General features: G+C 42.4%; 1 protein-coding gene across 1 annotated transcript; it reads right to left on the minus strand.

The window, feature by feature from the left end:
* Nucleotides 1-2,915: 2,915 nt before the first annotated feature.
* pld5 (phospholipase D family, member 5) lies at nt 2,916-12,517 on the minus strand. Its single transcript, XM_041934075.1, has 10 exons — nt 12,479-12,517; nt 10,023-10,159; nt 9,191-9,374; nt 8,863-8,971; nt 8,218-8,345; nt 5,354-5,551; nt 4,504-4,655; nt 4,171-4,336; nt 3,909-3,999; nt 2,916-3,172 (listed from the first exon to the last, which is right to left on the minus strand). Exons 1-10 carry the CDS (start codon nt 12,509-12,511, stop codon nt 2,916-2,918), a joined length of 1,455 nt encoding a protein of 484 aa, XP_041790009.1. The 5' UTR covers nt 12,512-12,517.
* Between the last annotated feature and the right edge of the window lie 9,832 nt (nt 12,518-22,349).

The following is a 22,349-nucleotide window of genomic DNA, read 5'->3' on the forward strand; positions in this document are numbered from 1 at the left end:
AGGCTGGTAGCGACCCGGTGACTACATGCTCCTGCAGACGTGCACCACTCAGCTCGTCCCATCCGTCTCGCTCACAACTAGTTGAGATGTCCTCTTGCCACTGCGGCTTGGATGCTCGGTGGTTTCCCCTCACCGGACTCCTCCCGCAGCAGCTACATCCACAACATCCGCCGGTTTAAACGTCGCTCAGTCGGTGTTCCCGCACAGTCCTGTCCGCATTTTGTCCCGCAACACCACACACACGCACGCACACACACACACTAAAACATCCTCCTCTCTGCTGCAAAGGCATCTGCCGTCAGTGCCCCCACAAACCCCCCTCCTCCTCTTCCTCCTCCTCCTCCTCCCAGCCTCCCTGCTCCTCGCACAGAAAGAGTTAGCACTGATCTGTGAGTGACTCCAACCAACCAACTCAACCAAAAGTGGCAATTTTAGCCAAATGTGCTAATTCCCATCTAAAATCTTAGTCTGGACGGCAGAAACCGACCCGTTCCGTCTCTGGGTCCACAGCTGCAGCACAAAGTGCTAATAGAGCTATCTGAAATATCTTCGCCTTTAATCTGTTACCATGACGACGGCAGCCTCTTTTTCACGCGACAACAAAAGCAACGGTGCTGCTCACCCCCCCTCTGCGACCACCGCCACTCAGCCGGAGATGATGGGTCGTTCATAACACCCCAAGAGCCGCAACAAAGGTCGGCAACTTCTGCTGAAGTTCTGAATGTGTGTGTTTTTAAATTTCTATCTGATTAAATCAACTAGCTGAACATGTATCAGCCAAAAACAAACAAACAAACAAAAACAGACAGATGGATGCAGCTTTCCAGATGTGATGAGGTTCTTCTCTCTGAATACAAAAACCTCCCAACTCATCATGCCAAACTTTGGCTGCCATGGTAGTAACTGCCTGGGGCGGTGCAAGGGCGCCACCTTGTGTTCAAGACTGGAAGCGCACCTGAAACTCTGGATTTGTCATAGATAAAAACCATGTACACTATCCTGTGTTTTTTAGTATATTAATAATGTGCATAATATTTTACAATTAACGAACCAAATCAAATGACTAATTATGTAATTATTAAATTCCATTTTAATTAAATTGAAGTTAAAATTGTAACTAGTTAGACAAATTCTTGAGACTTCTTGAACATTTGAATGTTCAGTTGTTATTTGCTTCACACTTTTGGAAGGTGTAGTTTGTCGTGCTGTTGGGCTGAAATGCAAATACAGACAAATATTTCCATTATTTACTGGAGCCAACCCCTCACTGACAGATGTGAGCTAGACAAAACAATAAAACCACCTGTCAGAGTCATGCTATGAAACTCAACACTACAAAAATATAAAACGCCCACCCACACATGCACACACGTTATGTTTCCTATAATTTCTGGGGACATTTCATAGACTTATATTCATTTCCTCGAGACTTACCCTAACCTTAACCATAGCCACTACTTGCCTTACACTAACCCTCACCCTAACCTTAGTCTGCACCCTAAAATTTAATGATTTACATTATGGGGACTTGCATTTAGAGGCATGATAAAGATTTTGTTTGCTAATTTGCTAAATAAAAATACCTGATCTGAGATATTTTCACTCAGTTAACAGCCAGTTTATAGCTCTAATATAATTACTACAGTATAATTTATACTGTCACTTGACATGAAATGAAATCTATATACTCCATTTGATGTGTTGATTTGATTACTGGAGTTTGACTCCACTGGGTTGATACTGTAATCCTGTGTGTGGGTGGTGTGTAGGCCACTAACACACCACCAGGCTAAACTTGGTTCATGCAGCCTGCCTGAGTTCATTACACAGTGTAGATGGAGTATTGCACAGACTTCAAATCAAACTAAATTCATGTTTTGGACTAAGCTCTAACTTTCCAGTAATGCAAAACTATTTGCAATGTGTTGTGGGTGCAAGTTCATAAGATTATATTACACACACTGGCTTCATTAGATATGACTGGTTTTATATATGTTTTCTTTTCTAATTACATTAAAATTGTGTCAGCCTTTATTTAAACCCAACTACGGGAAGCGATTCTATTATTCCAGAGGCCTCCTTACTTAGCAACTAACGTACAGCTTGTTAGTGGTTCTAATAAATGGAAAATTTGAATGATGGCTGGGCAGCTACCTTAGTCAGTGCTTGGAAAATACTGGAATACAGGAAACAAATGAGCAGACATGACAGTCTCATTATTATCTGTTGAGAACAACCTGACCTTGTTTTATTGGACCTGGTGTAGAAATGATGCTGAAATAAACACAACAATCATTAAGAAAAGGTACATTTTATAAGACTGCTGAACATTTTTAATGAGAAGATAAACAGCTGTTGTTACATCTGTAAAACTACAACATAAACCTCTCTGTGTGTCAGCGAACAAATGAATTCATTAAAATGGCAGGAAATGTAGCATTAGAGCCCTAAATGCTATGCAAATCCAAAAGTATTAAAACAGCTTATAAAATACACATTAAAACTGTTAACAAAAACAGTGCACCATCGTTAAATACTAAACGTGATCTGTTGAGGTCAGTTTGATGGGCTATGTCTCTGGATTTAAATAAGGTTCACATCGAGCATATTGATTTTATAATCAGCATATTGCTTGTTCCAGTATATAGTTTGAATTTGAATATTTCTTTCAATATTCATGCAGCATAGCATGCTCATATAACAGTCAACAATTCATTCAGTAGTCCGATACTACTACTGTAACTTGTAACTGAGTCAGTATTACCTCAGCATAGTATTTGTGAACTGTAACTGAATCTATTAAAATAACACTGTGTTCAAGTCTAATAGTGTAAACCATATTCTCATATCGTGTTAATGTGTTGTATAATCTACGGTATTCAGCCTCATGAATAATTAAGATATTTAAGGACATTCTATAAAGGGTTGTTCCACTCTTTTTCCTCCTTAGCCTCCATATGAATTTTGGCTTGTTGCAGGCTTCGGTATTTTCCCTGCTGATCTTTGTTTGCCTGCAGACTCTTAGCATAGCGCGACCTCCAGTCTCTTTCAAAAGCAGCCTTGACGTGTTCCAGGATTGTCACTCCGCGTTCGTGAAGGCCATTTTTCATCTTGACCACCAGCCCGACTCCTGCACTGTAAACGAAGTCACTCCCAACCCAGTCGTGGTTACCTGTGAGCAGACAGTAAACGTCAGTACTGTGTCTGGTGCAGGCCTTTCTGGTGTTTGTGTGTCTCAGTGACTGTGTGTGAGGGAGCAAACATTGATTGATACCACTCTCACGTATGTCTGTTAGATATAAAGCTACAGCCAGGAGGGGTTAGCTTAGCATGGCTAGCCTGATTCTGCTGGAAGGTAAATAAATCTGCCACCGTGAACTTTTAAAGCTCATCGATTGACACTTTTGCTGTTGTTAGTTTAATCTTTACAAAAAAAAAAAAGTAAAAGTAAGTAAAAATCAGCATCAAACTGACAGTTTGCACTTTTAAGAAGAGTTACCTGGCGGGCTTTTTCTTTGCCATGCACAGTGGCTGCCTGGAGTCTCTGCTGGTTTGCCAAGCAAACCTCACAGTGACGACCCCCGTAACCCCTTAACCTGTCTGATAACCTGAAGCTAGTTGTTTCCCCCTGTTTTCAGCCTTTGATAACTGCATGCTGGCTGTAGTTTCATACTTAACGGCACAAATTTGACAGTGGAATCATCCTGTCTTAATCTCAAACACAGAATGTGTTCCTGTTATTGTTAACATTGTTATCATACTTTGCCATGATGACACACACACAAGTTTTGGCAATTAGGTTTGCGATTTTTCACATCTCCTTCCTTCAATCCAACTTGCTGGTTTACAACTTTACTTGAGTTCTTGTGTGTGACAGCAAGTCGACTCATCTTCCCTCACTGACCTACCAATGTAGACAGCGTTGTCGGTCACCATGTACTTGTTGTGGTTGAGTCCGTGTTGAATATCATCATTCTGCTCCTTGTGACTAAAAAACCTCTGCAAAAAAAAAAAAAAAAAAAAAAAAAACGTGATTAAAGAAAATCAGAACATAAAGACACCGCTCTCAATCTCAGTGGAATATTTGCAGAATTAATCAAGAAGAATGTCCAGGAGTTGACGACACTCTTTCACAAACCATGCTTGGAGGAGCTGTGTGCATTCACGTACCACCTCTAGCGAACAGTTGAGCAGCTGCATGCAGAGCGACTTGAGGGAGGAGACAAAGTTAAAGGTGAGGGGGTGAGTCTTCTTCCAGAAGCTTATCAGCAGGCGAACTCTGATGCTTCTGAGGACCACCGCCTCTCTGATCACCTCATCAATAGCCGACCAGTACCTATCAATGCAGCCATTGTAATGAGACACAGTTTTACACTCTAGAGGCAGTGATTCAAATGCAGTGTGCTTCTCAAATTTATGCTGCTGAAAGATTTGATTTTGTGACATTTTTCAACAGTTAATGGGACTTATTTGCCACAAGGAACTATGTTTACTTTAATGTACCTTGTGACTGAGGTTCCTCTGAAACTCCTGGTCACCAGAGGGAGGTAGTCCGTCACGGATATGAAGATAAATGTCTTTGCGCTCTGGACGACTTGATAGATTGCGTCTACATCTCTGGTGCGATCTTTAGCGCAGAACAGTTCAGGAGAGGTCTGCAGAAAAGATGCATCACTCAGACAAGTTTGTGCACAAACTTATATATCACGATTATGAAAATTGAAGAACTGAAAGGTGGACCAAAACACGCTTCGGACAACTTTAAATATTCAGCTTGCCCCTGTTCAAAAAAGAAAAGCAGATAAAAAAAACGCCCCAATCAAATGTTACATTGATAAGGACAACATAATTTGGGTTTATGAATTTCCAAGATGTCTGACAGATTCAGTGTAACATTTTATACTGTAGCGTACAGCGTAAGAAATACAAAAAGGCCACCATGTGTTGCTACTAGAGCAGCTCAGAATTGCCGGCAGCTTGTGTCAGCATGGCTCCATTAGTTCCTATAGGATGATAAATGTCCTAAATGCAACTGATAAGCATCCTGTCGCTTGGAGGGCAACAAGATTCATTACTGTCAAATTAGGCAGAGGTCCTGATATTTTCAGGCTCAAGATGCTCCTCAGCGTGATAGTGCCATGATTAATCACCCCCTGTGTGTGTCTGTTATTAGTTGGTAATGAAACTTTAAAGACGTCTAGTCCAGTCAGGAAATTGGTGCCTGAAGAGGAATATAAACCAGCCTAAGAATTCATTACAGGCACAACCTGTGGTCTGTGCGTGTTCTATTTGCAGAGTCAATTTGTGTGTTAACATACACTAAAAACTACAATATAACAAAGCCATTCCTTACAGACAAATAAGCAGTGGCCTCGGCCGCGTTCAGCTGCAGCTCCAGGGCATCGTGCCTCCCGTAGAGGGCCGTGACTCTCTTCGACCAGATGGAGGGGATGTAGTCCCTCTCGTGAAGCTGCCAGTAAAATGAAAAGACTCGGTGGAGGTCCAGAGCCAGACAGCTGCAGTTGTGCACCACCACCCCCAGTTCTTTCCTCTGTGGGGCGTCAGAAAGGAGCACACAGGAAGAGGTGATGCAGCAGAAAAGTTGCAGTGTGAGTGTAGGTGTGCCTACTGGATGGACATGCCTGAGCAGTGTGAGAGAGGAGGTTATATAAAAGGCGAAGGTGATGCTGATTTTAGAGTGAGAATACTGACACTGGAGAGATGATTTCATAATCTAATCGTGGTCATTTCAAGATTAGAATAGAATATGTTTTTTTCTGAGGGAAGCTGAGCGGTAATTTCAGACACCAGCCGCCACCTGTACACCATCACCACACATTTTCTCCCCTTTAGATAGATAAAAAGATGTCAGGTAGGTAGTTAAAAGTAGACATTGTACTAGTTATGTAGGCTATAACATGTTATGTGTCACACGTTAGGTGGCACAGAATGATAATTACTTCATAACTGTAAAGTTATCCACAAGGGTAAGAGCGCCATCCACTGGCTGTTTATAGCAGGTGTCAACAAGAACTGCTGAACTAACACAAAACACACTAAACATTGACGAACACCCGCTTTTACACCCTGCATTAGAATGTGTCTCATATCCAGATTGTATCTTGATATGATTGAACCTGATTACATTTATTACATGTATTGCTTTTCCAAGTGGAGGAGGAAGCCGTCTTCGGCATGACAGCTGCCGAAGACGGCAGAGGAGCAGAGGAGAATGCTGTTTTAAGCAGCTGCTTTTATTTCAGCGGTGGTCAGTGCCAGCACCGCCCAGAGGACCATCTGGATCCAGGAGCACAGTCAGGACTTCTGGGAGATCTTCACAGATGAAGACATGCACTGTTGCTCAGCCATACAGTTGGAGAAGAGGGTTTCTAACTGTGCAGCTGCAGGTTTTATTTCTGTCCGACTAGTTGTAGTATGTGGATTGAAACTGCAGTTTCATTTACCGTTGTGTTCATTGTGGTCACAATGTATCCCTCCCCACCTCGGATCACAATCTTTCCTCAACGTGTGCATCTTATCTGCGCCTGTGCCTGTACTTTCATGTGGTCAAGCACTATCTGACTGCAGTCTGATCACCCAAAATGCATTTTAATGCAAAGTGTAAAGAGGGTCAAAGATTCAAAACACAAAATGTTGCAGTATACAGTCAGACATGAAGGTAGGCTAATGTTTCATTTAGCTAGACATCGGTAGATTAGCCGATTTTGCTAACATTCAGTTAGTATAACATTAGCTAACACTAACCCTATCATTAACTAATTTTGATTTTGTAACTTATCCTTACTTTGCCTCTGTTGAGAGCTTCTCTTTATATTGGCATTTGTCTTTCGTGCATACTTTATACATTTCTGATGATGACGGATAATGACGGCTAGTAGGATTCCCACTGCCTGCAGAGCAACTAAGACTCAACAGCTGCAGCGACTGCATGCTCACAGTGACAATGCTAACATGCTGGTGGTTTTCAGGTATAGGCTAATATTTACCTTGTATGATTAACATAGATAATGGTACATTCAGGTTGTGTGTATCAGCATGTTACTATTTGCTAACTAGTATTTAAGAGTGAAGCTGATAGGAATGTCATTGGTTTCGCAGGTCTTCAGTCACAGACCAAAGTATTGGACAAGCTGGAATTTATGGATTGCCAAAGTTTTACAATTCATCCTTAGCAGGACATTCAAGTGTACACCAAATCTCATCCATCCAATAGATGAGACGTTTCACTCAAAGCCACAAATATCAGCCTCACAGCAGCAGCACTAGAGGAAAAGTCAGGGGATCGCTTAAGTCAATAGGATTCATCCTCTGAGTGCAACAATGTATTTAATGGCAATCAATTAAATTGTTGTAAAGATATTTCAGTCTGGACCAAAGTGGTGGAGCGGCGTTGGCATCCATACAGCTTCTGGCACGGCTAAAACAGCAAAATGAAAAGTATGTGAGAGACAAACTTTCTAAATATATTCTCGCCTGGTCATTAATTACACAGCAGGATTTGTGTTTATTCTATTTTGTTTATTCTATTTTGGTGGGTGACCCAGAAGGAAGCTCACAGAGGTTTCACTCTATTTCGCCTCTGCCCCTTTGTCTCTCTTCTTTCCCGCCCTTTTGTCATTTACTACGTACACTATGCGTGTGTGTTTGTGTGTGTGTGTGTGTGTGCGTGCACGCACCACAAACACATTCATGCATGTGCCCACTCCTTCCTTCCCTCTGGCTCCTTAGTTAATTATACTGAACAGTAGTTCTACCTCCAGGCAGCGCTGGAGCATGAAAAGTGCCAGGTAATCACTTCAAGTAGTAGTATGCTAAAGCTCCCTGGTTCCTGCTCTATTGTGAATTACTTACTAAATGCAAAGTGAAATGCTACTTTTCTTTCTGTCCCGCCTCAGACAGCAATCTTAAATCATCCCTGGTGCCCATTAAGGGTTGCTGGAGTAACTGCATAAAGAGGTACAGGTGTGCGGTGGAACTAATCCAGACTCTGTGTTATGTTTTAAGTCCCTGCTGGGTGCCAAGGTTATCATTTAATTCAATGTGCGTTTGCCCAGCTCTTATATCTGAGGGACCGAAAGCTACTGAAGCCAATTTGCGGGCAGAAATGAACTGCAGACCACACCTGACTGCAGAGGCTCATTTCTCTTCTGTTCGGATTTTACGCCGCACGCTCCTGTTGTTCGTGTTTGCTGTTACCTTGGAGAGTGACCTCCAATCCATGTCAGCGCTCCCGATGTAAATATGCTTCCGATCCACTATCCAGAATGAGGAATGCAGTCCTCCTCTGGTAAGAGCCGTCATATTGACAAAATGAACCTCTGCATCTAGACGTGGCGAGACAGACAGAAAGGGGTGGCAGTGTGAAAAGTTCGAGAGAATGAAACGGGGAGAATAGTGGAAATCTGCCAACTGGCCTTGGACTGTCTGTCGGACATGCGGGCTAAGCAGGCAGGCGGCCTGAGAGGCAAAGGCTTTGAAAGGAAACCGGTTAGGTACATTTGCACATTCATGATTTTTGACCTTCATTGTGAGGTTTGGCAGACATGAAGGTTGTGTGACACATGCTGTGGAGCTGCTGGATGGGGCTGCATGGTGTAAATGAGCCTGCATCTGTTTTCCTTGAGACAAATCAGAGATAATTCATGTGATAAGTACAATATTGTGCTGCTGACAACTAAAACTTTTTACTAAAATTGTCATAGAATACATTGGCATTTAAAAGTTGGTTTGGGCACAGGAAATCTTGTCAGGTGAGTTGTTAGGAGCTATAAATCTTCATCCTGGTTGGCTACAGTGGTATAACAAAGCGGTTACTGCAATCAAAATATGACAGACACTCACTGTGTGCTGCCAAGGTCTTCAGTTCAGCAGAGTTAGTCAGACTGCTGACAATCTTCAGTTTGACCCCGCGAGATTTCAGGCTGAGCAGTCTCTGGAACAAAAGCTGACCCTGAGGAAGACAGCGATGTTCTGTAGTTTGAGCAGTGTTTCCGGACGTCTCTTAAAAGGGCAGTGCTTACATCTCAGCAGGACTAACCTCATTAAAAGACTCCGTACACATTTGCTTGAGAATAATTGCATTTCCTCTTACAGGCCACCTGGGAAATGCTTCATGTTCTGCACGATTGTAGGGGGATGTATAATCAGACAGTCTGTTGTGAGTTTGTACCTGTTTGGCAGCGCTTGGCGTTGTTTCCAGGTCCCACGGGTTCAAGGCCCAGACGGGTGACACCACCTCAACTGAGCGCTTCGCCTGGTCCAACAGCGTGTGAAAGCCAACCGAGAGAGGGAGGTGGGGTCTGCCATCCGCAGGGAGGGAGAGGTCATTGGGAATGTTCTCAACAAGCTCGATGCTGAAAGTGACACATGCGTCTTGAGAGCGTTTTACACATCAAAGTCTGCTTTCAGGTCTGACTGAAGACTGAAAATGAAACACATCTGGGAGGAGTGAGGAGTTACAGAGAAGGCTGTGATTCTGAAGTGATGATTATGCAGTAGATAATGATGAGTTACTGGAGAGCAGTGGCGTGCACAGACTTTTTGAAGGGCAGGGGCGAAAAGGACTTCACTTTAGCATGCGTTTTGGCGTCCAAGAGGGCACTTTAGCACGCGTTTTGGAGTCCAAGAGGGCACTTTAGCACGCGTTTTGGAGTCCAAGAGGGCACTTTAGCGCGCGGTTTGACACCAAGAGGGCACTTTAATGCGCGTTTTGGCTCCCAGGGGGCACTTTAGCACGCGTTTTGGTGTCCAAGAGGGCACTTTAGCATGCGTTTTGGCGTACAAGAGGGCACTTTAATGCGTGTTTTGGCTCCCAGGGGGCACTTTAGCATGCGTTTTTCAACAATTGGGCGACAAGGGGGGGCGGTCGCCCCCCCCTGCCCCCCCTCTGTGCACGCCACTGCTGGAGAGCAATCAGGGGTCAGTCAATGTCATGATATTTTGCACTGTACACGAATGAAAACCTTACTTTTTTATCACGTCACACTTGCAGAGCATCTTACCGGCAGTCTGTGTTGCAGTTTTCCTCTGTGATGCCGTCCTCGTCGTCCCCCCAAATGTTGACCGATGAAAAGATCAGCGCCACCAGCACGGCAAGGCAGCAGAGAAGGGCGAAGACGGCGATGCACTTCTGCTGGTTCTGGAAGGTGAGTTACACAGACACACTGAGCGAAAGTCAGCCGCGCTGTACAGCTCAACCCCCCCCCCGCCGTTCAACAGCAACTTGCAGTGAAGACATTGACAAGGCAGCTAGTTTTGGGTGGTGTACAAAAGGCAAATTATCAGCCCTTAAACGTTAATGCCCTCGGTCAATACCATTGATTAGAGGTCAGGATTCATGATCAATACAGCACAGCGTCTCTATGTCTTCTTTTGACTGTAGAAACACTTGATTTGACAACCAGGCCCACATACACACACACACACACAGCTTCACAAATGTCTCTTTATGCCACACAGCAGAGGACAAGTGAAGTGGAACGCTCTCCAGCTGAAGGCAAATTGACACACACTTCAGCCCGACTGCAAGGAATATTGGAAAGCTCTGGTTTATGGTCTTCTGTATGCTGCCTGCTTTGTTGTTTGAATCCCAGCTGAGAGGGATTTTATGACCTCTGTGCCGGGATGGATACGCCAAATGTCGCATGTATGAGAAACAATATGAAAGGCTTTATTAGTGTGCATGCGTGTGTGTGCAGTATAGGGTACATACTGGCTGTAATAGAGGTGGAGTGGCAGCCAGTGTGGTCAGAGGTTATGATGCAGCAGCCTTATTGCCCTGATCCAGCCCGAGGAGTCTCGATTTCCACTGTTTTAAAAGTGCAGTCAGGCAATTCTTTTTGCATACCACTACAGATTTTCTCCATCTCCTTCCCTGCCCGTTTGGCTCGGCCGGTTTTTTAGCTGTCATCACATCACATTACATATTCTCTTTTGTTGTGTTCGATCAATCACATGAATTGCATCCCCCTGGTAAGTCTTACCCGGAAAGATGATTCCCAGCTGACTTTTAGAAGATTTGACCGTTAAATATAAGACAAAATACCGTTCGGCACCCGCTCATACAGCAGATGGCGGCTGGAGGATGTTTGTCCACCTCATCTACCACACGTCAATGAGGCTGAAACACCGGTGCCAGCCGGTTGCACCTTACGCCCCTCTGCTGTCCACTGAGACCACCGAGCTCTTCATCACATTTAGCAGAGTCAAGGACCATTCTTGACTTGTGGAGGTGTGCATGAATGCCAGGAAATAAAGCCTCATGATACAGAACAAGACCGGCTGAGTGAGGCGGGTCGACAGCTCCCGATGCAGTGAGATGCAATATTTCCCTCACTTCAGCATCATAATAACACCGGTTAAGCAGCAGGTCTGCACAGCTCTTTCTAATACAGTCAAAATAACCTTAGCTATAGCCTTAACCATAGCTAGCGCTGAGTTTTGAGCTGATTAATTCATTTATATGACAGAAAGAAAGTCTGGTGACAAAAAAGATCATAAAAGCCATTTGTCTGCTAAATGACACTCTGCTAAATTAAATCACTTTGGGTATTGTAAAACAAACTATTTGAGGACTGTAATTAGGCTGTGAGAGAATGGATCAGATATTTTCTAAGCTGAATCGTTAACAGAAAATTGATTGCAAATCATTTTGGTAATCAATAGAATCCATCAGTCAAAAATGTTTCTTTTTTTCTCCAGCTGTTTGAATAAAAATAAACTCAATATCTTTGGATTTTGTAATGTTGTAAAAGTTAAAATCATTTAAGTCCTCTACCAATCAAAAATGACAAACATTAGCTGGTTTGAGCTTCTTGAATGTGAATGAGTGAATGTGTTTTCCTTTTTTTCCAGTTTATATAAAAGTAAATTAAATGTCTTTAGGTTTAGCAACGTTTTTTGGACAAAACATGCAATTTGAAGACTTACCATTTGGACTCTGAGCAAGTTTCACTATTTTCTGACATTTTATAGACTTTACAAAAAATGCACTGAAGAAAAATTTTGATGATCAGTAGAATCGGTTTAGTAATAAACAAAAATGCAAATATTAGTTGGTTCCGTCATCCCAAATGTGTGGATTTTCTTCTGTTGCCTGTTTCATTGTAAATTGAATATATTTGTGTTTTGTAATGTTGTTTGGACTAAACAAGCAGTTTGAAGATGTTCCTTTGGGCTCTGGGAAATTGTGACAGAAGGTTTTATTAAATTTTACAGGCTAAAATCTATTGTTCAAAGAAATTACTGCTAAATTAGTTGATAATGGCATTGTTAGTCTCAGTCATCTCTAACTATGTTTATTATATACATTGTTGTTTTCTCTGGATAATAATAATGGAACACAGCCAGTCAGAAATGCTGAAGGCAAACATGCACTGAACAGACAAAGTGAGAGTAATATGACACATTAAACAGATGCAGGGTAGTGTAGAGTGTAGTGGAGGGCTGTAAACATCACCTTCATGGGCTCCTGTGGGGTCGGTCCCGCCATGAGAGCAGCACTCCTTCAAACTTCTCTGACAGGTGGGAAACAGCAGCTCAGTCACACATCTTTTGCCTCTCCGTCTTAATCACCCACCAGCCAGACTGTCCTTCCCTGATGTCTTCACTCTTTGACACTGTCTTCATCCTGCTGGTTCCTCACTGTCCTGGAAGGTATGTGTGTGCGCCTCGGCTCCAGGTCCGTCCCATGCCCTGACATCGTTCTTCCAGCCTCTGACTGTGTGTGTGTGCGTGTGTGTGTGTGTGAGATGTATGTGTGCTGCTCAGTGTCTGCTTTTCAGCGGAGGTGGTGAGAGAGATGGAGAAAGACCAGCCCCTCTTGTTCAAATGGCCAATACAGAGCTGTAGCTCCGAGCCCCAGCAACCGCCCTCCTCCTGCTCAATTCCTTCCTCCTCTTCCTCCTCTTCCTCTTCTGTCTTTATCTTCATTTTTTATCTGCCTCATGAACAAACCTCATATGGCTGAAAGCAGTTCGGTTCAGAAGGGACGGATGCTGAAACATGCCATTGGTAATCTATTGTATTTGACAGCCGCTGCCAAACTACCAAACTCATTAGATGGGACATATATACTCTAACACACACGTACACACACACATACACATACATACATATGCACCAGTTCTGCCCAGAAAAGACATAATAATTAAGAACAGTCCTGTAGCTCCAATTAGTAACTCCGACTGACTTGTAAGTCAGCAGTAACGTCTGCTTCAAAGCCCACATGTGTTTAAATCATTGTAATAATGTGCTTTTCAGCAAAACACCATGCAGGTTGTGTTGCACTTCTCCTTCGCATCGCATCAAATCTAAAGCTCTGCCTCTTTCTTTTGCAAAGAAGTATATTAAAGGGCCTTGGTGGGGAAAAATGAAATATGCAAACACTTTCCCCCATCATTTTATTTGCCCCAACCCTTTTCTCACAGATGAATTCAGCCTTATAGCAGAAAACAACATATGCTGCTGACTGCAGGCAAGCTGCTGCTGTTTATAAGTACAGCACTGTGTAGGGAGTGAAGGAAGGACCTAATGAGGGACAGGAAGAAATGAGAGAAGGATGGAAGGATGGTGGAAGAGCTTTATTTTAATGTTTAATTGGCTTTACCATCTGACCTGTTTAGTGGTAGTCAGTTCACTTAACTAGCACAATGGGATAGAGTCAGACTTATTTAAATGTGTTTCACGTTTGCTTTAAGCGACACTAGTTTTGACATTTGTGACAATTGCATCTAATTAGGCAATTGTAAGAGCCTAACTTTGGTGATACTGGTGATTTTCATCTCACCCCATCATCTGGTGTAAATTTTAATCTGTCCAATACTTTATTTCAGGATTTGCTTTCATGTTAAGATGGTCGGCATGGGAAACATTATACATGCTAAACATCAGCAGGTTAGCATGCAAACACGCTAAACTAAGAGGTGAACATAGCAAACATTATACTTGCTAATCATCAGCATGTTAGCATTATCACTCATATGTTAGCATGCAAGTTTTCAGAAGTAACCAAACCTAATTCAAAATTCACTGATATTTGTAACTAAGATAACAGCTAAAAAACAGCCTTTGAACAGAGCCAGTGTGGCTCACTTTTAAAACCTCATCTGATGCATATGTTTTAGCAGCCTTTGAAGAACACCATTTCCTGTTACCACTAGACGGTTCACGGGTCTTAAGTCTAAGTAACTGCACTGCGGGAGTTGTAGTTTTTTTCTGCTCACAAAGTAATCATCGTTTAACTTTGTTTCTGTTTCTGTCAACTGCTGATGCATATTTGTCCTATATGCTTCATTTTCAGATGAGACAAGTTACGAAAGCCTCTGTTCCACTAGCTTTTGTAACTTAGCATTAGCATTTAGCTTAACCCCCTTAACGCTGATTGTCGCGAATTTGCATCATACCGCTTTAATCCACATTGCAGCTGAATCGCGCATGCATTCCTCTAATACCGCTTTGTGCATATTCAACACACACCTAGGAACGTTTGCAAGCACTGGTTTCTCGTCTGACCGGTCAAAGTTAAAACTACATCCATTGTGTTGTTGTTACAATGTAATGGTTGTAAGCCAATTTTGTGGCTTTTATGATGCACATTTATGAATTTTGATAAAAATTCAGTATTTTTATGCAAATTAGTGACAACAGGTGTAAATGCTTAAATGCAAACATTAACGCCTGTTGTTGCTAATTTGCATTTATATTTATTTTATGTGCTACAGAAAAATTAACAAACTCCTCTTAATTTAGGATCAATAACAAAAACACAAAGAATTAATTTTTTAATATAATTCTAAATAAATTCAGGCGTCAAGGGGTTATTCATAGTACAGCCTCAGAGCCACTAGCGTGGTCATGGCAGTGTCTTAATTTACCCCATTTGACATACTCATCAACAAACAAACACAGAATTTTTATCAGTGGAACAACTAACAGTTTGTCAGTGAAATTCCCAAAGGTCGCGTAGGCTACAGTAAGCTTTAATCATGCTTGTGGAGCTCTGTGTGAGATTCCAGGTGGATATTGGTAGCAGAGGACCAAAGTCATAGCAGTGAAACCTGCTGTGTCTGTCTGGGGGAGGTGCCCTCTACACGTCACCCTGTCTGCAAGCGTGTTTGGACCGCTTCCCAGGACGGGTCAATGTTCCTAAAGCAGCATATATGGGGTCACACAAACACACAAGGGGAGAAACAAAGTGACAAACAGGGTGGGATTGTCACCTTTTCCCTGTCCATCATGAGCGCAGACCAGCTGAGACAGACCCTAAGGACAATTTTTGTTTGGGTAACAACATGAACGAGATCCTCGGCCAACGGTGAGTCGTGGTCACGCCAGGAAACTGTGGCCATAAATGCAACCCTGAATATTAATAAATGAAAAGACTACCAGCCCATTTCCTTTCCTGTTATGTTGGACAGCTGAGCTCGTTTTGATATGTGCACTTTTAAAGTTTTTTTTGTCTTTTTGACACTGCTTGCAGGCGAGTAGTTCAGAGGTCGCAGCAGCCTTTACGGTTTATTACTGCTCCCTCCTGACTTTCCCTACAGGACATCGTTATCTGATAATATACTGCACAGCCTCCAACACAAGGGACCAATTATAAAAAGTCCTCCACACTGCAAGGCACATACAGACTTCACACGGAAATCAGCAAATCATAATGCAATGGGCTTGCACAGGTGGAGGTTGTTATACATCATGTAGGTGTGTGTGCGTTTGACAAAAATATGGTGGTGAAAGAACCTTGGGGGTCTATATTTTTCAACAAGTTTTTGTCAGTTATTACCTTTTCTTTGCAAGAATGGGAACTGGATCCCTGACTTTTCCTCTATTGGGTCTTTGCCATTTTAGTAAGGTTTGATTTCCACAGCATTTCGCTGATATCTCACTATGTAATTAGGTTCTACTTCATGCTGAAATATAGTCACTGAAATGCCATGAAAACAGCTCTTTTATGTAAGAGAATTACATAAACCTTTCACTTTCTATCCAAATGTAACTTAATGTTGAATTTCACCTGCAAAGGACCTGAACTATCCTTACAGATGTGCCTTTAGAGTCATTTAAAATGGCATGTAGTTATTAGTTTTTATAATGCTATTTAGTTGCACATGAATTAATTATCCCCCCGAATCCCAACACACAATGAAGGACACCTCAATGCGGGTGTTTCACCTTCGCACCGAGAGCTCAACAGCAGGTTTCCATGCATGCATAGGACATTTTTTTTATGTTGCTATGGCGTCATACTCAGGGTGATATGTGCTGAGTGAAGGTTTACCGGGCGCGACGCCACGGGAGAGAGCTGGGCCACATGCCAAAGGGACTGTGGATGGGGTGCAGATAGGGATCCAGCAGCAGTGAAAAAAATGATCCTGTTAGGCTGTTCTGTTCAGAAAGTTCCATCAGTGAGTGTCTGTCCACAGCAGAGCAGTGGAGCGAGTTCAGCCTCCAAAGGCCACATGGTTAAAAGACAGAGGAGGAATCAAGTGTTTAATTGATCATTTGGTAATGGGTTTTATTTTTCATGACTAAGCACCTGCTTGAGAGAACAAAAAATAGAGAAAAAATAACTAGAAAACACCTCAGCACTTTGACAATCTGCCACCTTTTTCCTCTTTCTTCTTCTTCTTTCTCTTTTTAATTTAAAAATAAAATAAAAACGTGCAATGATCATGTGAATTCATTGTAGGTGTTCGATAACCTTTGCAGAAGTGTTAATGCAAATGGTTGACAATCCTTTTTGGGCGAAGAGTGTGAGAACTATAATTCGTCGTCAGAATTTAGCAGGATTTAAAACATAAAGTGTTTTATGAATGACAACATGGTGTAGTATCTGCACCGAAAACTAGTCAACTTCTCTTTGGCAGATGGCCTAAATTTGCACCAAGTTTTACTGAAATCTGTAAGAAATTCTGCAAATAAATTAACCAACATACTGGACTGAACACATGACCTCTGTGGTGGAGGCAATAAAAACTGCCTGTAATGCAAAAAGAGCACTATTCATCTGAACAGTCACATGCACTTTTTCCTCTTCCTGAAGCATCTCTGGTTGCCCTCCACTTATGATTATTATTATTTGAATAAAGTCATAAGTTAAATGTAGCCTGTATTTTATTAATCTCAGTGTCTGACTTCTGGATCGCTCGGTCTGAAAGTTTGTGTTTGTTGCACACATCAACTGATTATGTCAGCAGATCACAGACCGTAGACAGGCTGTAAATACACTGCACATAAATCTCTGCCAGACGCCAAGGTGAAATATTCCCAGTGTTCATTTTGTCTGACCAATGGTCCAAAATCCAACAACATTAAGTTTTCTCTCAGCAAAGATGGAACCAACAACTGTTGGGATTAATCGATTATCAAAATTGTTGCTAATTTATTTTCTGTCATTGGACTAATTGAATAAATCAACATAACCCATACAATCAAATAGGTCGATTGCAATGACTCCCAAAATGACATGTATGACAGTGACAAGCATAACGGACCTTCATCGTACCAGATCTTTGTTGTCACGTCTTTAAACAGTTTGCTTAGATTTATGCACCAAAACTTGGTTAGGTTTGAAAAAAACTTGGTTTGTGTTCAATAAGTATATATAAATATATTACTGTAACTTATACGTTATGTAAGTAAAAGAAAGTCCACGTTGACTTTTGGTTTCACACAGGACATGACGAGCGGTCTCCTGGGCGAAAGTCCTGTATTTATTTTGACTCATCCATCCACCCCCCTCCTCCATCAGCAGACTTTCTTGGTCTTTATACTACGTCGCCTGACTTCCTCATTTGCTCCCGTCGTAATTACAATGGCCACTAGAGGTCACCGCCTATCATTAAAACATAAGTATGGGACTATAAACCTGCTTGCGCAGAGAACCTACAGGGTTGTTCTTCTGGTGAGGGTGGGATTAAATGGCTCGTCATTTCATCTCTAGCTTTTAGCCCCCAGCTCATGAAAACTGTTTATCTGTAACTAAGATAATTTACATACATAGAAGCTTGTTCCCTCGTTAAAATGAAGGCTTAAAAAAACATGCTTTAAGTGAAGGTGAAGGTTCTGTTGCCATTGTAGGGTCCTTTGTGAGCTTGTTTTTTTTTTTGTATTTGTGTGAGTGTGCTGGATGTGTGGCAGCAGTGAAGAAAATGGTAATCAATTCTCATTGGAGGCAGCAGAGCTCAATTGCACACTTCTCCGGCAGCAATTCTCCAGCGCCAAGGCTGATGCACCACAGGCATGCAGAACGAATGAGTTTCCAGTTAATGAAACTAATGCCCCTCCTGGGCTCACAGGATGCCATAATGCATATTGGACAATGAGGATAGTGAATTAATTCCTCTGAATATACTTTTACACACTTCAGCCACTTCTACTTATACTTATCGTCACATGCCCCTCTTCAAAGTTTGATAACCTGTTTGCCTTTCAAAAGGCAGTTGAACAGTCAAGTAAATCATTTGAGACGTACTCATCTCACCTGTTCCAGCTTGTCTTTGCGTTGGAGAAAGATGGATGCAGAGTAGCCCTGCTGCTGGACGGCGCTGTAGCTGCTGCTTCTCATTTGGGACACACAGGACAGGAGTGCTGGGGGAGCCTCCTCTGGACCCCTCGACCTTGGATCATCTGACAGTTCCATTGATGGCCTGTGAGCTGCTGCCTGCTGGGGCACAGACAGTCTGATGCACACACACACACACACACACTCAGAGCCAAGCACACATAGAGACGCTGTCACTCCCGTCTTCCCTCTTTTCTCTTCTATCTATCACTGAGTAGCTGAATCAGCCACTGTTGGTCTCTGGTGCCGTCTGAGCGACAGTATGCACCCTGTCTGTATGTGGCCAGAGCAGCAATGCCTCCACACACTCCCATATACTTGTTGGGGAGGGTGTGTGTGAGTGTCTGTCTTTGTGTCTGTATGTAGTACAGTCTCCCAGGCGGTATGGGAGGGGCAGGCGGTGGGCTTCTGGAGGTGCAACAGGAGCTCCTGCACTGGACAAGAGGCAGAGCAACAGGAAGTGAAGGAGAGTAATGCGATTGAGAAAAGTGCGAGGAGACATGAAGACACGTACACACACTCTCTCACACACACAAGTGTGTGAAATCTAATTTCTTCCATTTGCCCCTCACGTACAGAATACTGATACTGGCAGAGACAGAGTGTCCCTGAAGTACTCCAGCCTCACCTTAAGAAACCTTTGGCACCGGTCGAGAAAGGCACCATATGCCAGCTATAAAAGGGGTACACACACACACCTTAACACACACAAACGAGATGACTGATGATTTTTATAGCCTGCACAATTTACGTTATGGATGCAAAAAGGTGCTGGTGCAAGAAAAATGGACTTTTCACTGATGTAACTCAAAGCACAAATCCCCCTGCAGCCTCTGCAAGTATCATTTAGATTCATTTATTCATTAAGAGGAAGACTGCTTGCTGGTAAACATGGATTTACACAATATGTTTCTAAATTTTAACAGCAGTTGGCTTTGCATGTGTTTTATGAAGAAGGAAACGCACTCATCACATTTGTTGCACCTCAAGGATACACTCAATGCATTGTGTGGAGTAACATAATAGTAGACATCAGAAAACTCCACAGGGCACCGTTAAGGGCCGGGTTATACTTGCTAGTAAGATGTGTTGTGTGAAATCACATGTGTTCACAGTGAAAAACAGGTTGTTAATCATTAAGAAAAGGGGTAATAGCACACATTTTCACACAGTCTCTCCTGGAAGACACTCACAGAGATGCACTCAGCTTCGCATGAAAAGTGGTTGTTTCAAGAAAGACCCGAACCCTGGTTCCTTTCTCACCTCTGCACACCTGGCTAAGTGAAGTGGGTGTGAATGTCAGATTGTCGCTTTGGAAGGTAACAGAAATTGCTGAACACAGACCCTTCTAATCGCACGTTGGAATGGTGTGTGCAGAGGATACTGGCTTCGTCATCAGAAGTCTGGCACATAACCCCTGTGACACTACGACATGCTAGTTGTTTCCACCTGTCTCAAGTCTTTATGATAAGCTCGGAGTGATACCTGAGTGGTATATCTAACTCTTGGCAAGAAAGCAAGTAAGCATATTTACCAAAATCTTGAACCATTGCTTTGATAATGTCTCATGTCTTACACTGAGGTGGCTAATCATTCAGCTATTTAACAATGAAGATCAATCAGGCGCTCCTTTGATGAACTGCACCTTGCTGTGTGTATGTACTTGTTCTGCACCACTCTATAGTGGATTTGAATACTCAGTTTGCTGACAAAGCAAACCTTTTTCTATTGTCCTCCCAGTGCCCATGAGCAATGATGGTCCATCAATGAGGAGGTGCAGAATATGATAATATCATATTCAGTTTCCTGCACACACACAGCGTAGCATCATACATCTTATTCACTCTGAGGCCACATAGGTACTAAATCATCGATGACAATTCAAATTACACTGGATAGAACATAGGACACATGCTGTGCATCACCTGAACATATTTTATATTCACATTCAATTTTAATTTGCCTACATGAGCAAATAAACACATGCTTTTCATTTCAAGGAGGTCCAGACTTGCATCTCAGAGCCAAGGCGAGCTGCAGTGATATGAATATTTTATTTATATGCAATAAATGCAGGCAGTGAGAGTGCGGTAACAGAGCCTACAGGGAACCTGGACTTAATAAAACTAAATGGGAAAAACTCAGCCAAACTGTTCCCACTTAGGTGAACACCTGCAGAAGCGCTGATGTGCACCAGCAGCCGTAGTTAGTGTTGCTCGCGAGGGAGAAAAACCCTGACACAGCTTTAAGGATTAAGGAAGTGGAGCAGAATATCTGGAGACATACAATTAGTAGTGCAGCGGCTCTGGCAGTGGAGCCTCTAAAACCTAATCTGTTGTGTGTACTTGCCTCTGTAGAGAATGAGAGACGGGTCAGACAGGAGGACGATTGGGCTTTTTATGGCTGGAGGATCTGGGAGGTTGTAACTTTGGATGAAGGCAGCCAAGAGGCTTCAGCTTTTTACCAGAACTGATCGCATCTGTGATATGTTATCTCTCTGTTTCACCTTTTAATATAGAATAAAAAATGAGTGGTCAGAGAAGTACAGGAACACTCTGTCAGCACTTCTTTATTTACACATCCAGCACTTACATGAAAAACAATAGCGTTCATTTGGAGTCATGTTTGTGCCCACCTGGGAAATGTAGGTCCATATTCAGTCTTTTTTTTAGCTCTATTTTTGGTCTCCACCAACTCCAGAAGGAAATATTTGGCTCTTCAGCTGCCAAATGCTCCACTGTGTTCACCAGCTTGTCGCTAACTTTGTTCATCTGCCATTTGGTGCTGAGCAGGTAGTGCACAGTTGGTTTAATCAGAATTTTTCACAAAAAACAACAAAAACAAAAAAAAAAACAGCTGGTTGCTGCATCAGAAAGATTTTAAGTGGTAAGAGTGACCCAAAATAGTAAGTTGTTGACTGTACAACCAAGACAATGAGCTGAACGATGCTCTGCAGGTTTGAGGGGACAGGGTTGATGATAATTCTCTGGATTCATCTGTCCTAGCAACACCTTTCACGTTGCACATCACAGATCATTTAAACCTTATTATTAAAAAAATGTAGTTGCTTTTCAGAAGTAGTATCAGCAAAATGTACATCAAAATTCGAAAGTAAAAGTACTTATTATGCACAATAAGTCCTTTCGCAGTGCTATGTTGAGGCATTAACATGTAAGGAGCATTTAAATGTTTTGGAGAAGGTGGTCCTGAAGCACTGCAGTGGCATTAATGCTTAAACAGAACAAAATAGCTCATGATTATCATGCATTTTATTGGAAATGAGACAAACAATACACAGGTATTGCAAGGTCAACATTAAACCTAATATCATTACAAAGAACCGAAAAAAAAAAAATCCATACAAAACATCCAAACAAAAATTCTCCAAATGCTCAAACAGAATTAAAGACAAAATGCAATTATTAATCTTTATTAAAGTTGTTTTGGCTAAAATTTTCCAACAGTTCTGATCAGGTTACATTCATGTGTAAACATTGGTATGAGGCAAGACATTGGAAAACCTACAGTCATTACAGTGTCTATCCTTCCATTGCATCGTTGACAGTAAAATGCAGCTGCAGGACTTGGAGGTAGCCCCTGTCTATGCTGGTTCAAACACAACATTTTGTTTGTGATCAGAAAATAATTTGACAACGCGCTCGTCTTCAGGCAGCCGGCTTTCACCCTGCTTAGTTTTTGGTCGAGGACATTAACATGATGAGGAAGCGGCATGGGGTCACATCATGTCCTGCTCCCTCAGAGA

This window comes from Chelmon rostratus, chromosome 3 (genome assembly GCF_017976325.1).
Source record: "Chelmon rostratus isolate fCheRos1 chromosome 3, fCheRos1.pri, whole genome shotgun sequence".
Taxonomy (NCBI): Eukaryota; Metazoa; Chordata; class Actinopteri; order Chaetodontiformes; family Chaetodontidae; genus Chelmon; species Chelmon rostratus.

Excerpts from the sequence above, each read along its gene's own strand:
- pld5 (XM_041934075.1), bottom strand. The coding sequence starts at position 12,511 with ATGGCGGGACCGACCCCACAGGAGCCCATGAAG. Across the intron at positions 4,656-5,353 it reads AGGCCACTGCTTATTTGTCT|ACCTCTCCTGAACTGTTCTG; the intron begins GTAAGGAATGGC and ends TCTTTTCTGCAG. Across the intron at positions 4,337-4,503 it reads AGAGGAACCTCAGTCACAAG|GTACTGGTCGGCTATTGATG; the intron begins GTACATTAAAGT and ends CTGCATTGATAG.